This window comes from Pelobates fuscus, chromosome 11 (genome assembly GCF_036172605.1).
Source record: "Pelobates fuscus isolate aPelFus1 chromosome 11, aPelFus1.pri, whole genome shotgun sequence".
NCBI lineage: Eukaryota > Metazoa > Chordata > Amphibia > Anura > Pelobatidae > Pelobates > Pelobates fuscus.
This window is the reverse complement of record NC_086327.1, coordinates 89,138,566-89,155,130: the sequence shown is the minus strand read 5'-3', so window position 1 is coordinate 89,155,130 and position 16,565 is coordinate 89,138,566. Positions and strand designations below refer to the sequence as shown.

General features: G+C 37.4%; 1 protein-coding gene across 1 annotated transcript in view; it reads left to right on the top strand.

Moving 5' to 3' along the window:
• Positions 1 to 16,565, top strand: part of CAMTA1 (calmodulin binding transcription activator 1) — a 1,539,661-nt gene that overhangs the window by 1,475,005 nt on the left and 48,091 nt on the right. Inside the window, exons 13-16 of the mRNA XM_063436496.1 lie at positions 402 to 480; positions 3,420 to 3,735; positions 5,901 to 6,415; positions 14,129 to 14,316. Of these exons, the coding sequence (XP_063292566.1) occupies positions 402 to 480; positions 3,420 to 3,735; positions 5,901 to 6,415; positions 14,129 to 14,316 (1,098 nt within the window). The remainder of the gene's footprint in view (positions 1 to 401; positions 481 to 3,419; positions 3,736 to 5,900; positions 6,416 to 14,128; positions 14,317 to 16,565) is intronic.

Genomic DNA, 16,565 nt, shown 5'->3' with positions numbered 1-16,565 from the left:
GCCTGGTAGTACGGCTTGCCTGTGATAGCCATCTATCATTAACCCATTCAGCTCAAAAGGGAATGAGCGATCTAATGCCTCATTGACCCCTTTCTCTCTGGAAGATGTTTTATAAGAGCTGTGGGAACTAACCATATTATTTTTACTGTGAATTTGCAAATCGGCGAAAGATTTAGTCATCAGTAGCTTATTTTAGGGGCTGTTTAAACAAATCATTCTAATCATTCAAGTACTGCCAATTATGGCAACGAATCCCATTAAGTAAATTATTGTGGCTGTCTTTTATGCATTGAGCAATGATTTCAGCCTCCTTTGTAAAAACATTTTCACCAACTGACAACAACAATGAAGTCGTGATTAATGCTATTTCTTTCGTTTTTCTTTCTTTCTTTCCTTTTCAGAACGAAGCATGCTGACAGTATTGATCTGGAATTAGAAGTAGATCCTTTAAATGTTGATCATTTCTCGTGTACACCCCTGGTAAGACACAAGTTCAGATGTACGCAAGAATAGAGAATTCAGGCAGCACATTGTAAAGGATGTTTTGTTCCCTGTTGTCTGACGATCTTCCCCAGAGTTGCGTGTGAACATGTCACGTATGATGTCATTTCATGTGACTGTTTTCATTATTATGGTACAGTACAAACGGAATGAGAGAATTGCGTCCTCGCTCACACTATTTCAATCACAATCCTCATAAAGAGGACTTAACTAGACCATCTGACACAAAGGGAACTAGACTCCAAAAATATTACTTTATAAACCACTGAAAGAAAATCGTTTTTCTTCTAACATTTCTGATGTGTTCGTGCATGAGCAAAATTAACACCACAAACATTTCCCCTGTGCAACATCACATTTTTACTAATGATTCTTTTATTCATTAGAGCAATCCCCTTATCCACTCCTCCACTTTTTCCAAACCGTCTTCCTGATTGGCCTTAATGTCAATGTACATATGCAACTCAGCCAATGAGAGATCAGTGTGAGCCAACCACAGTCTTCTATGTTGATCTCTTTCCCCTTAGCACTGTGAAGTTGGCTTTGAAATAGTATATACACATAATAAAAAAAAACATATAATATATCCAAATATAGAATAATTACTTACAAAATAGAAACTTTGGAATAGGAAAGTGTCCTGTTTTTAATTTGGAAACATTTTGCCGTGCTGGGCATTATCATAACCTAGATATTACAAGTCATTTGTCTTCTCCGTGCAAGTTAATGTTTACTGAATCAATTGCACTGTTATACCAACTAATAGAAAACATAAATAAATTGTTTAACCAATAAAGATGAGTTGTTTTTTTTAAGGTAAAATATAAAGAAGTTATTGTATTTTTTTTATTTTTTTTACTTATTACTTTATATGATCCACAACAGATATAGAGATGTCATAAAGCTTTATGGACAAAACATATCAAAACATCTAAATGTTTTACAGCCAGAACCACTGATATTATGTCCCCTTCATCCTAAATTCTACTAAAGGCAGAGTGCAGTTTGAAAAGAACGTGACAGTCACATATATATTATCTAACATTTCATTTGTCAAGTCTCTGAACAGGAACACCTCAGCTAATAAAACAACTCCTTCTAATGTAAAAATATTATGGTGGTAATATTTATAGCATTTTAACCTCTACGTGCAATTTAAATTTCAAAGGAAAATGCTTTTTTGTAAATGCATTAAATGTGATATTTTTTTAATTTAGAGTCTGGCAGATCAAAGTGTTGCCAAGAATGCCATTTATTCAGGTGCAATTAAATATGTGAAAATGTATATTGATGAGTATGTCTCAGTTCAGCTGAATGGACTTTGATCACTTTATTTTCACATCTAAAAGACAAGTTTAATTTAGCCAATTTGAGAGCATGTATGTAATGAGTGAAAATTGGGTAGATTAAAAAATCATTTAATAGAACAGTGGTAACACCTCTCAAACACTGGTTAGAACCTCTGTCATTTTGGGGAGTATATCTAGATAAAAACATTTCCATAAAATAAATATACAAATGAACAACAGATTCAAATTAATAAATCTGTTTAAGTAATAATACGGGACACTGGTCTCTAACCTCTAATCAGCATATACAAATTATTAGTAACCATAAACTCTTTTTCTCCCAGGAATGTATATACATGGCAAAGTTTAGGTCATAAAGCATCGTTTATCGCCTCCTTTGCTCCAGTGTTGATTTTTTTATCCGGGGGAGATAGAAATTTACTGCCAGGGCCCCGTTATGCCCCACTACATCTCTGCAGAGAAACTGTAAATGGGGGCACCTAATTTGTCACAATTTTCACTATAGAAATACCTGTAGTTGAACATTCATGGCTATATTTTAACAGTCATGTAGGAAAAGGGAGGCATAGAAGTTATATTTACATTCTGATAAGTTAAAGTATCTTCTATTGTAAAAAAAAAAATGCTTACACAGTATGTTAATATTTCAGACTTAGTCTAATTAATAAGGCACAATAAGGATATCATAAGACTCAAAAATGTTCTCACCAATATTTATGTAAAGTGTGACCAAATTTTTTTTTTTGCTGTAGATATTTTTAGGCATCACTTAACAGGAATCTATGTACCTATCTGATGTTTTATTCAATATTTATATAAGTTTATGTGCTAGCTATCCTGCCATTTATAAATAAGTGTAAATATATATTTAAGTAAAATAACTTGTTAATAAAAGGATTTAAGAACACACATGATGTTACCTTCTGCCTTTTTTGTATTTTCTCTGCATAATCTCAGTTGGAAAGTAATCCGTTTCCAATGAACAAACAAATACACACACACACACACACACACACTTTTGCCATACCTTCCACACTAGCATTTGTATTCCTTTTTGTGTTTGTATCCGCTTTGATGGCTTTCTGCAGTTACGGACATTCACAATTAAATACCAGACCGTGACAGACAAAAGCAAGCCTAAAACATTAACCTACTTTTATTGCAGATACTTTATTGATAAATCAAGAGTAGCCCTAAACATGTATAGACACCAATGGAATATGGCAATCCCATTCTTCCAAACGCATACAAATTTCACTCACACAAGAAATGTGTCTGTTCTCTATAGTCGCTTATTTATGTTGTTGTATGCGGATATCAATAGTGGGTTGTAACAAATTAACTTCTTACAGCTTATCCCACGCACAGTGATTTTCATGTGCAGCAAGGGATTTTGGGAGTTGTAGTTCAGTTGTGTGTTTCTTTCTGTAGAAAGCAACTGCTGAGCTATAGCTATTAGAAAGCCATGGCATCACAACAGCAGCATTTTTTGCTTTGATTCTGTGTTTGCTTATTTTGTTTTTCTTCTTTCTACATTTCTCAGGTTTATATATATATATATATATATATATAACAGACGTTTATAATTAATGAGTGTTTTTCTTCTAGATGTGGGCCTGTGCCCTGGGCCATACGGAGGCTGCAGTTGTTCTTTATAAGTGGGACCGGCGGGCCATATCTATTCCTGACTCGCTTGGCAGACTGCCTCTCTCCATTGCACGTTCCCGGGGCCATGTCAAGCTGGCTGAGTGTCTGGAACAGTTGCAAAGAGAGGAACAGACACAAATTGGTCACAACTCCAGAATACAATGTTCTCCTAATTCAGAGACCAATGAAGACAATTGGCTAACTCAGTGGCAAAATGACACCATTACTTCTCAAGAATCTCAGAGAGGAGTTACAATAATTTCTAATGTTAATACAGGTATGATTAAAAAAGGTTTCAAAAGAACAATGGAAACATCTCTGTGATCCAATAAAACATATTCTTCATTTGATGTAAAAAAGGGAAGAAAAATAATATTCACAGAATGTCCAAGAATAGGACACTCCTGATGACTTAAAGGTAGGCAGACAATGTAATAGAGCAGCAGGAAATGCTAGCATAATGCTTGGTTGTATAGGGAGAGGTATTAGCAGTAGAAAGAGGAAGTGCTCATGCCATTGTACAGAACACTGGTGAGACCTCACTTGGAGTATTGTACGCAGTACTGGAGACCGTATCTTCAGAAGGATATTGATACCTTAGAGAGAGTTCAGAGAAGGGCTACTAAACTGGTTCATGGATTGCAGGATAAAACTTACCAGGAAAGGTTAAAGGATCTTAACATGTATAACTTGGAGGAAAGACGAGACAGGGGGGATATGATAGAAACATTTAAATACATAAAGGGAATCAACACAGTAAAGGAGGAGACTATATTTAAAAGAAGAAAAACTACCACAACAAGAGGACATAGTCTTAAATTAGAGGGACAAAATGTTTAAAAATAATAGCAGGAAGTATTACTTTACTGAGAGGGTAGTGGATGCATGGAATACCCTTCCAGCTGAAGTGGTAGAGGTTAACACAGTAAAGGAGTTTAAGCATGCGTGGGATAGGCATAAGGCTATCCTAACTATACGATAAGGCCAGGAACTAATGAAAGTATTTAGAAAATTGGGCAGACTAGATGGGCCGAATGGTTCTTATCTGCCGTCACATTCTATGTTTCTATGTTTACTCCTGCCTGCTATTATAATTGTCCCTTCATATGATTATATACAGTAGCATGTACATACAATAGCTAAGGTTTTTATTACATATTATTAACACATCGATAGTGTGCCTCTTTTCAGACCCCATTTACAGTAGGAGAGCTTGTTCGAGAGCTATAATAAACTTACAGTTAGCTCATAATGATCTTCTATGATCTTCTAGTAGATACTTTGATAGAAGTCTGTAGAATTTGCAAAACAGCATTATTTTACTAATATCTACAGAGAACAATCGCTGATGCCTGAGAGATATACGCCCGACAGATATACTGAGGAAAGAGAAGTCCGAAATAACCACTAAACAGTGATCTCGATGTGGCCCATCATTAATCTTTTGAATAGTAATGACTTACCACAATGAATAGGTTTAAATGTTTCAATTCTTAACATTCTTTTAAGTGTTAATTATTTCTCTGTGTCAATCATATAGTCCATATATTCGCATAAAACATTCTCAGAAATATCAATACTATTTACGAACAGTATTTGCAATGGCAAGCCTTGATGTTTTACTACCTTTTTACCAAAGTGGGTGGAAGTTAATCCTATCTATCTAAGATTATCCATTTTTATCCATGATAAATTGACAGTCTTTAAGGTATTTATATAGGAAATTACAGAATTTAATTTCATACGATATGCTCAGCAGTGCATCTAGCAACCCGAAAAATCATTTTTAAGGTTTGTAATAAAATGTAAATAGTGTCATATTACAGCATGCAAACGTCTAGAAAACTCTTTGTATGCCAAGCGATATCATTGCACAGCATTCTGGGGAATGATGACTTAAAGGAATGTTCTTCAAGAGTTCTATATATTTAATGTTTTTATTTTTGTGATAAGAGGTAACATCTGATTTAGCAGAGCTTAATCTCAAAGCTTATCCATGCCCAGCTGGACAATAGTAAAGTGGTCGCTCATGTGCATCCAGGATATGCTGGATCTACATGAGTGAATTCAGTATATCCTTGAGTAGAGATTGGTTTGTTAGTTATTAAAACACAAGGATAGGAAACCAGCTATTCCTAGCTAGCAAGCATCAACTGATAGATCAGTGTGTAGATGGCTATGGTTATTATTACTCTTAAGTACGTTGTTCTTCTGGGCTGTAACAATGTAAGATTAATATTTGGGGTTAATAATTTACATTCTACATTATAAATGACCCCGACCAATTAGAGAATGAAAATAGTTTGACTAAATTATTTTTTGATCTCTTAAAGTTTTTTGGTTTTTTTTATATTTTGAGTTTTACCACATATAACGTTAGAATTGTATTCAGGTTTTCCTTCTCACTAATTAAATATGATTTACTTGTTCTTATTTTAACAGAATTAAGGAGACCACGATCTGAACCCTCTAATTACTACAGTAGTGAAAATCCAAAAGATTACCCGGCGCCCAAAAAACACAAATTAAACCCTGAATACCTTCAGGTTAGACAAGAGAAAGTAATTTCGACTGCCCTAGGTTTAGACCACCCATCTACCAGGAAGCAAAACTCGGTCTCCAAACAGTCTCTTCCTGAAACACTTTCCCACAGTGAAGAAATGCGGAACTTCAGCAGAGAAGTCCCCACACGTACTCCAGACACATCTGGGTACAGAGGCCAAACTGGACTGAAATGGAGCCCGAAAGAGCTTTACCTAGGGGTGTCTGCTGCACAGTTGACAGGAGCTTCAAAGGTTTCTGGGGTAGGAAAGGACATTGTGGACCACAGGATACATCAAAGAGAATCGATGAATGTCTTAATGATGTCGGAGAGAGAAATGGTGGACACTGAGCTATTGTCCTACAGAGAGAACCTGGAGAGCGAAGACTGCTTGCAGCATATGGATGACCTACAGGTAACAGTTTATTGAGTATATCATGGAAAGAGCAGTGTTTATTGGTTTAATTCCTACAGGCACTAACTATGGCACTTAAAGGGATACTCCACTGCCCAAATACAATAATTAAACATATATATTTTTTTCTGTAGATATACCTACAATGAAAACATGTATGCATTAATAATGCATTTGTGCATTGGTGGTATATCTAAAAACAACTTGCAAAAGCTGCAGATCTCTTGTCTGCAGTCTTTGCAAGTCCTCCCCTTTTTACTCAGCCCACACTATCACAGTTCAATTAAGCTCAATGAGAAGTCTTTGTAAGACATGGGCTCTGGGCCATTGCTGTCCTTTGAGATTAGCTCCACTGAGCTAACCAAACCAGGAAGTAATAGGACTAGTTGTCCCACAGCAAGGGCTTGTAACATGCTTAATCTATAAATGTGCCAATTTCTATTGAAATCTGCAATTTTTGTAAAATGAAAAAAGAGAACACACTCTATGCATATGAAGCACTTCTGCAAGCTAAAGTACTTTAGGTGTGTGGAGTATTCCTTAAATTTTCACAAATTTTACTTAGATAGGTTAAAGTGACACTATAGTCAACAAAACAACTTAAGCTTAATGAAGCAGTTTTGGTGTATAAATCAGTACCCTGCAGTGTCACTGCTCAATCCTCTGCCATTTAGGAATTAAATCACTTTGTTTATGCACCTTAGTCACACCTCTCTGCATGTGACTTGCACAGCCTTCCTAAACACTTCCTGGGAAGAGTCAGCTAATGTTTATACTTCCTTCATGGTAAATTCTTTTTAATTTAAAATGTATTATCCCCTGCACTGTTGATGATAGCTTGCTAGACCCCATAGAAACCTCCTGTGTACGATTAAAGTTTACTTTAGAGAGCAGGCAATAAGAACTTTTAAAGTAAGTTACATCTAATTAAAAGTGAAACCATATATTTTTCATGCATGGTGTGTGAGTCACAGCCAGGGCAGGTGTGGGTAGGGCTGCATGGACAAACAAAAGGCATTTAACTCCTAAATTGCAGAGAATTGAGCAGTGAGACTGCAGGACCATGATATATACATTAAAACTGCTTCATTAAACTGCTTCATTAAAGGGATTCTCCAGTGCCAGGAAAACATATTCATTTTCCTGGCACTGCAGGACCCTTTAGTGCCCCTCTACCTCCCACCCCCCCATCCCAAGTTGCTGAAGGGGTTAAAACCCCTTCTGTGACTTACCGGAGTCCAGTGCCGATGTCCCTCGGTGCTGGGTCAGGCTCCACCTACGCTCCTCCCCCACCGACATCAGACGATGGAGGAGACCTAATGCGCATGCGCATCAGTCATCGGGGGAGACCTAATGCATTAGACCTCCCCATAGGAAACCATTGAATAATGCATTAAATGCTTTCCTATGGGGATTTAGGCAATGCTGGAGGTCCTCACATAGCGTGAGGATGTCCAGCATCCTTTTAAACCACTTTTTGTGTTCTATGAACACGGAAGTTTCCTCTAGTGGCTGTCTAGTAGACAGCCACTAGAGGAGGACTTAACCCTGCAATGTAAATATCGCAGTCTATGAAAACTACAATAATTACACTTGCAGGGTTAAGGGTAGTGGGAGTTGGCACCCAGACCACTCCAATGGGCAGAAGTGGTCTGGGTGCCTGGAGTGTCCCTTTAAGCTAAAGTTTTTTTGGTGACTATAGTGTCCCTTTAAGCATGGACATATTTTATGTGAAATGGAATGTTATACAGAATGTTTTAAGCTGGTTTAAAATGACATTCAGTTACCTTCTCAGATTTATTTTCTGGCCAGGTCAGAATAAATTTCAGTTTTTCAATATTCAAACTATAATTATTATTTCCTAATGGCTGAAGCTCATACTACATTACAGCATCTTTGTTTGGCAGTGTTATCGCCTGCCAGAGGCAACCTGGCATCATTTGGTGCAAGTGGCAAGGCCAGTTAATGGTTGGCTGTGAATTAACTGAGCATCATGAGAATAATAGTCCATGACAGCTAAAGCACCAACAGTTGATTGAAATGCACAAAGCGATTTTCACCCTGAAATCCACATCACAGTGTTCTAATAACCTTGTAATCTAGAACTTTAACCATAACATGGTAATTTTGTGTACAAGTGGTGTGGTATGGTCCAGATAATTAATATAATAATCACGTCACAAAAAATGATACCCAATATACTAGGTTTAATAAAGATTCATATGACATTTATCTTGAATAAAAAGAAAAATACTGGTAATGGCGATTTTAATGTTGTCATGAAGAATTCACCTTAAAGCGTACATATTATTTTGGGATGAGTAAATGTACTGAATACATCATGAAAAAAGTTTTTTCAGGTGTTGAAATTATAACTGTCAAGATCGTTCTCTTTAAATTGTCAGAATTCATAGTGTATTCAAAATGAATTTTACATTTTAATTCCAAAGTTTGGCTACTTTTGCCAACAAAAATAATTTTAAATTCACTATAAATCCCTGAAAAATCACACTTTAATGTGAATTGATATATCAGACAGTAATATTTTCCTTCATTAAAATCCCAAGGATAGGAGTATATCAAACTATAGTCTCAATTTAATTTGAATCAGCATCAGAAATGATCACAATCTGTTAGAAAAAAAATGTTCATGTGATTTATCAACAGAAAATCACATAGACTGTAATGGTAACTTCTGTAGATAATTTAATTTTCTAACAGATTGTGATAATTTGCAATGCTGATTCAAACAAATTAAATCCAGGTTCATATTATTTATTGCCCTGCATCAACGGAATCTTGTAGCGTTAAATAATTGGCGCAGAGAATGATTAACTGTACCTCTGTGAAGGGTTAAGTTGGAGCCCCAAACCTGTAACCCCTTGGTGTCTTAATCCTTCCCTGAACTGTTAAGGGGGACATGAAAACTCCATAAAATTATACTGAGATCACCAATCAACTGTCCCAATTTAGGCATGAGAGCCCTGATTTCAGGGTTCTTTACCGCCATATCGATTATGTTCCCTGGTATGTATGTTAAACATCCGAAAACACCAGGGAACTATCCTCAGCCAGTGCAGCATGAGCTGATTATTATACACACTAGGACCACGGACAAAGGGCTTCAGTGGCACAAAGCATTACTTTTAGCAGGTGAGTTTTTCCACCAGACCCTTCACTCAGTTCTGTGTGATGTGTATAATTTATTGAAGGGTCTGTGAAGCCCTATCACATACCCATCCATTTTGCTTCTGCAGGAATTTCAAATGTTTTGGGAATATTGATCAACTTGCGATATCTTATAATTACTTAAAATTTATACCCCTGAATTCTATCAACACCTGGCTGCCAGGTAGATGAAAATTATTATATGTGTCTAATTTACATTTTAGGTCTCTGTATACAGCAGACTGTCACTAAGCTGTAGTTATTTTTCTCCGTATTTCGGTAGAAAGCTATGTGTCAACATTTTGTCTGTGACACAATGAAGACGTGGCTCTGAAATGATTTCTTTATTTTTGGAATGTGCTCAGTAGTGAAGGCGTCAATGACTACAAGAGATCTACATCTGAGTTTGACGGCTAGCCAGGCTATATTAAGTCAGTCTGCATACTTCAATTATATTTTTAGAGTGCCAAGTTTAGGACGTGTCTTATCTTCTTCCACGGGTTACAACTTACTACTGCCTCGTAGTGGTTGACTTCTAATGCTTTCTAGGTTATGCCCACACTTAAAGAATAGAGTCAATATACACATTTCTAATTAATGCAAACAAATACAACAAAAGTCTGGGCACCTATCTGCTCTAATAATCCAATACAAATTCATTAATATAAATTTAAAGGAAAATAAACTACAAATAAATTATTGTAGTTTCCCATCAACATAAATTTATCAATATGATTATGATTATTATTTTGTTTTTAATCTTATGACTTGCACATAATGTTAAGGGATCATAGAGTTGGCAAATTTATATGTTTGACTTTGTAGGCCTTTTGTCACAGACATGGCTCGGAGTGTAAATTAGAGCTTAGTCCAAACTCCCAGTTACAATTGCGCCATTAACTTCTTGTAGAGACTGATGCGAAACCTAGCAGCGTTCTTTCCAAGTTCTACAGATTGATCATTGGAGTTCATTATCGGTTACCCTCTTGAGACAGCAGCAAGGCTTTAATGATGTATGTGCTTTATATGCCAGCTTCATTCAACGCGGCAGTTCATAACTTTAACAAGATACGCTAGATAAATTATCTGCAGTGCTAAAGTCATGAGGCCGTTTACCTGTCTTGCCTCGGAGGTATTGCATTTCTCTTATTAAAGACATCAAAAAAGAAGCCTTCTTTCTTATTAAAACATATGGAACATTATGTTCAGGCAACACCCCAAGCATAAGTCAAACACTCTATAAAAAATATATCTAAAAAATATAATACTGCTATCTGTACAAATCACATCTTTTTTTTTATTTTTTTATGGCTTGAAATTTTTTTATGGCTTGAAATTTCAATTTGAAAGCCGTCCTGAACTCTTGAAGCCATCTTACGCGCAAATTTTTTTTTTTATATATATATATATATTTTAAATTAATTTAATTTTAAGATAAGTCTTATATTTTATAGTTTTTTCTTATAGTCTTATAGTCTTATTAGTTTATACCTCGTTAGTTAACAAGCCCTCTCTCAAAAACATTGGATTTTAAGTTGCAGTAAATTAGCATCAAAGATATCTGTCTACTAAAAGCTGAATTTGAAGTAAAAGCAGTTAAAATAATCAGATGAAGTTGGTCCGTACATGCACAAATAGCTGGCTCTCCACTAATTATTGACTTAAGCCAACTATAAAATGAGCAGGATCAAGCCGTCTCGAACAGACCCCGGCAGCTCTGTTGATGCTGTGAAATAAATCTCATTACTAAAGGAACCATAAAATAATTCAGCTGTCATGGAGAAGCCATCAAAATCAAGAAATTAAATAAGCTTTCTTGTGGATGTTAATCCCACTCCTGTTTAGTGAATCTGCAGTATAGTGTAAAGAAAACTATTTCATTTGCAAGACTAGTTGGGTAAAATCTTATATAGATGTTTTATATATTGCTCTGCATGAAAACATTGTATTCCCGTACTGTAGCAAATATTGTGAAATACTTAATTTAATGTTCTCGTTCTGTCTTAAAATAAATAAATATATATATATATATATATATATATATATATATATATATATATATATATATATATATATATATATATATATATTAAAATAACTATAGTTATTTTAAGTTATTATAAAAAACATTCTGGTGACCAGAATATTTGGGGTTTTTTTTTTATTACCTAAAATTATATTTAGGAGAGCTTCATCTTCTACTTGTTTCTATTGGGGTCTGTTCATTACATACTAAATTCATAATCCCTGTTAATGCTGATTTTTAAAATCTATTTTCCCAAATAGACTGGCTGGCTGATCGTCAAAAGAAACATAGCATTCGTAGAAAATTCTTAAAATGTATACCGGCCTTGAGTTTGATCTTACCTGCATTTTTCCTTTCTGTAACCCATGTCGCTTTTGCCAAAAATTCATAAAATAAAAATTGGCAAATTGAAAAAACAAACAAAAAAGAAACATAGCATTTAAAAGAGAACTATAGCGTTAGAAATACAGACATTTATTTAGGTGACCACCCCCAAGGATTTAAAATGCTTTTTTACTTATCTTTACTCCCCTCGCCACACTGGTCTCGCTGCGGCTGCCTTGTCTTCCTGGCCGAGATCAGCAAGGCTTCCCCACAAGGAAACATTGGAGGCTGGTGCGCATGTTCGACAAAACATGAGCAGCATTTCATTGACTCAGTTAATCAGTGGGAACACCTCTAGTGGCTGTCAGGAAGATGACCACTAGAGGTGTGCTTAACACGGCAATCAGAACATTGTCAAATCTGTTACTGTCGGGGTGGAGGTCCGGTGCCCGGGACCCAGACACTGTCCAGGCGGCAGTGCAGGACCGGGACCCAGTATGCCTGATGTTCAGAGTAGGAGTCACAGTGTGGAAGTGGATTAGCAGGGTCTGGTGCTGGGTAACTGCACGCCCCCTGGTGTTGAGCACCAGCGTTTGTGCAGCCACATACCAAGACCCTGAATCAGCTTCAGCGGATACTAGGAACTAGGAGCTTGGAAATTAAGCAGACCTCCCAGGAGCTAAATAGGGAAGCTCTGCAGCAAGATTGTATCCAGTACTAGAAACAAGGCAAAGCTAGAGATAGGCACCAAACATGAAAACAAGACAGAACTAATAGAACCCAGAACCAGAGAAGGATAGTAAGCTAAACCCAGAACATATACACAAGACATGAGAAAAACATGAACATAACATGGACATGACTGTACAGGACTGTACATGGACTGGGTATACAAACTAAAACAAGACAAGATAACATAGGCAAAACAAGAGGAGAAATAACTAAGTACTACATATGGAAATCATGGGGATTTAGTCACACTATATGATCATACATTGCATAAGCCTCCCAACAACGCCAATGTACCCCATATCTGGCAGGTCCTACACTGCCTAATGTATGCTAAAACAACCAAAGACATATAAAGCACTTACCTGCAAGAAAGGGCAGAAGCCTTGAGGAGCTGCCTGCAGGACACTGAAACAAAAAGAAATGATGGAAAACAAACGGGTGTGGCAACATAAAACAAACATTTAAATGAAACCTGGAGACTGGGAAATCCAGGGACGGACTATAGGAATTAACCCAGAAATCCCAGCATAAAGAAAACAAGACATAGAATAGAAAACCAAAAGACCAAGAAAAACTAAACAAGAATTGTAACAAGAGTACTGGATACCAGAAGCCATTGCCAGATATCTCCACAGAACAGAGCAGGACGTGACAGTTACATGGCAATGGTTTCCAATGCTGGGTTAAAACTAAAGAGCAGAAAGATAGAGAGAGGTCCCCTGAGGATAATTCTCCCCTAGGGCTTTACCCTGGTAAATATATACAAAAAGAAAGAGGTAAAGCCCCTCTAAATGGACTTAAAGATGGGAGAAGGTAGAGTATATATAGAAAGTATTTTTATGTAGGCCTTGTCTGTGTTTATTCTTACTTAGATTCCTTATTTAAGCACAGATGATTCACTATTTTGACATGGCTTATAATTAGACTAAGGAATCTCACATCTTTAAGTCCCTGTAGAGGGGATTTTCCTCTTTCTTTTTGTAAAACTAAATAGCCACTGCACCTAGACCACTTCATTAACATGAGCTGATCTGAGTGCCCTTAGCGGTCCTTTAATTCACTAAACATAAAATTGTTGTAAATTTAAAAAAAAATAATTGCAAGATTTAAGCAGCAATAATTGTTTTGAAGAACATTATCAATCTGTGCACAGCTTATTCTTTGTAGCTTATGATTTGCTATTCATTTTTCTTATCGCTACAATTTGGAGGTCTTGTTAATAATGGCTGGACTATCAAAGTTTACCACTGCCCTCTGGTGAATAGATTTAGGACAAGCAGGCTGGTGTATATATGTAGGTGTTGCGGGTTTGCTTTTTACATACATTATCCGTGTTGTATTTATCAAAAGGTCCGCAACCTCATTCAACATTGTAATTTATCTAGAGGACAGTTATATCACATTCTCCATAAACTGAATAATACATAATGAATAAACCTTTTTTAAAATATGTATTGATGCAGGTAAACATGATGAATTTGGCAGAACAAATTATAGAGGCCACACCTGATAGGATCAAGAGGGAGAATTTTGTACCTATGGAGCCCCCACTGGAGGAGAGGGCAGACACGGCGGGATTTAGCACTACTATGAGCTGGCTGGCCAGTTACCTTGCAGATGTTGATCACTTACCTAGCGCTGCGCAAATAAGGTAAGATATTAAATGTATTTTTCTTTTAATATTATATTTAATTGATTGATTTGGAGAACGTTATACCAGGAAGGTATTTCTCTTTTTAAATGCCTCCTAGACTGCGTATATAATTACGTACATACATATGTAATACAATTGTTAGAAGTATATAGAGAGATGATTTTACTCTAGATAAGAAATACAAACATGGTTAAGACTGGTGGAAAATTTGATTTGTTCTAAAGGATGACTGTTTATCCTGTTTCCTTGTTGTCAGAAGATCTAGAGAGGAGTGGAATGTTTAGAGTTAGAAGTGGACCAGAGATAATAAGGGGTGTGAGAAGATAGAGTAAGCATGTTAGCTACATACCAAGATATTTTAGGCTTTACAAGAGGCCTAAGTGTAGCTTATCATTGGTTTTGTAGTTTAGCTGAAGATTGAATTTTAAAACAGATCTGTCACTTTTTTGGGAACTTTGTACAATTTGCAAAGATTCTGAAAGGGGGGGGGGGGGGCGAAGCCTGACCGGGGAGCTGCACAGACACGCTTTCTGTGAGCTCCCGAGCCTGGGCCCGATTTAAGACAAAAAACTGCGGGTAAATCACTCAAATCTGTCCTCCAGCTCACCTCGCCTTATAACGTGGAAGCGGGGCTACAGAGGGACACCTCACTTGTTTAAAAGCCCGCTGAGAATCCGGACCGGAGGCTTGGGGCCTACAACACATGGAGCTGGGGAGAGACGGCTGCTCTCCCGACTCACCGAACCAAGCAGCACCCGTAGCATCGGGCTTCCCTCCCCCCCCTAGGACCGGAGGGGGTTATCCCGGTCCATACAAGCTTGTACCTAAATAGCCTGCAATCGCTGGAGACAGCCAAAAGTGCGCACCATAACGGCAAGCAGACGCACGCAAAATGGCTACCACAGACCACACAGCAGAGCCTGCTACCACTCAGCCTCTACACGAGCGGTTAGATGCCCAGTTCAGCCGGTTCTGGGAGAAAATGGAACGACGGAGGGCACGTCAAATCCCCAATCACCAAGAGGAGGTGAGGCAGGCCCAGGCCATGAGGCGGAACGGGCAGATCCCAGGAAAAGCTGCTGCGCACCAACGGGCGGAACACCCTCCCAGGCAGGGGTTCATCAGGAGACCTTCTCCTGTTCACCGACCACACCGCAGGAGAGCCACCCGCCGCTGGCGGCGGTCGACCACCTGGACCCTCCTCAGCGCCCATAACGGGAAAGACCCGGCCCTGAGAGGTACCCGAGTCTGTGGCCACATGGTGATGACCCCACAAGCTGCCAATAAAATAAAGATTGACAAAAAAAAAAAAAGAAAAAAGACTCTGAAAGTGACATCTTTAGTGATGGTCTGGAGACTGTGGGATGTCACAAAATAAATTGTAGTACCTCCCTGAAGAACTTGTACAACATAAAATTGCGAAGGTCTGAGTTTGTAAAATTCCATCCTCATCTTTTTGTAGAACTAAAATTTATTTAGGCCCAATATAATTCTTGAAGTATATTATTTTTGCTTTAACAGTACTCCAGTGAAGCATTCCCTTTAAGCAAGAATCAGAAACACAGCTCCTAATCATATTTATATGATAGAGGCCTCATTCAACCAGTGAAAATGGAGATGTTGTAAATTTCTTTTTATTAAAAGATTTTCGGGATAAGAGGTCATAGAATGCATTAACCTTTGCGGGATAGTTTGGTACCTTAAGAGTAGGATAAAACAAAACATGACATAATGGATAAACACAGTTCTCGACAAGTAAATAGAGAGACATGCAAATCCCATTCAGGGTAAGTGTAACTTTCGAGTCTCTAATTGTAAATAGAATCGTACACAGTGCATTGTGGAGTTAGTGACTCGACCCACATGGCGAGTTTTATGTGAGCCTGAAGCAGAGCGGGAAAAGGCACAGAGTTCCCCCGTTGCGTGGAGACCTGTGCCCGGCTTGTCATGCACGAGGGGGGTGTTAGCAGGGCAAGGTTGGGAGAGAGGGAGAGAGAGAGGGAAGAGAAAAAAATAGTGAAAATGGAAATGTGTCACTGTGGCTGTACAAAAAAGGTGGAATATTTATGCGATGACCTGCATCGCCCACAAGATAACATACAGTGCATGATATTCTAACCAATGGATGGATGAGATTTGTTTTGTCTAATAAAAAGCTACATTGTTTCATCAAATAAATTTGGAATGCAGGATTGGTTTCAAAACAAGGTACTACTCATCCCACTTGATGCTAGTAAAATGTGTTT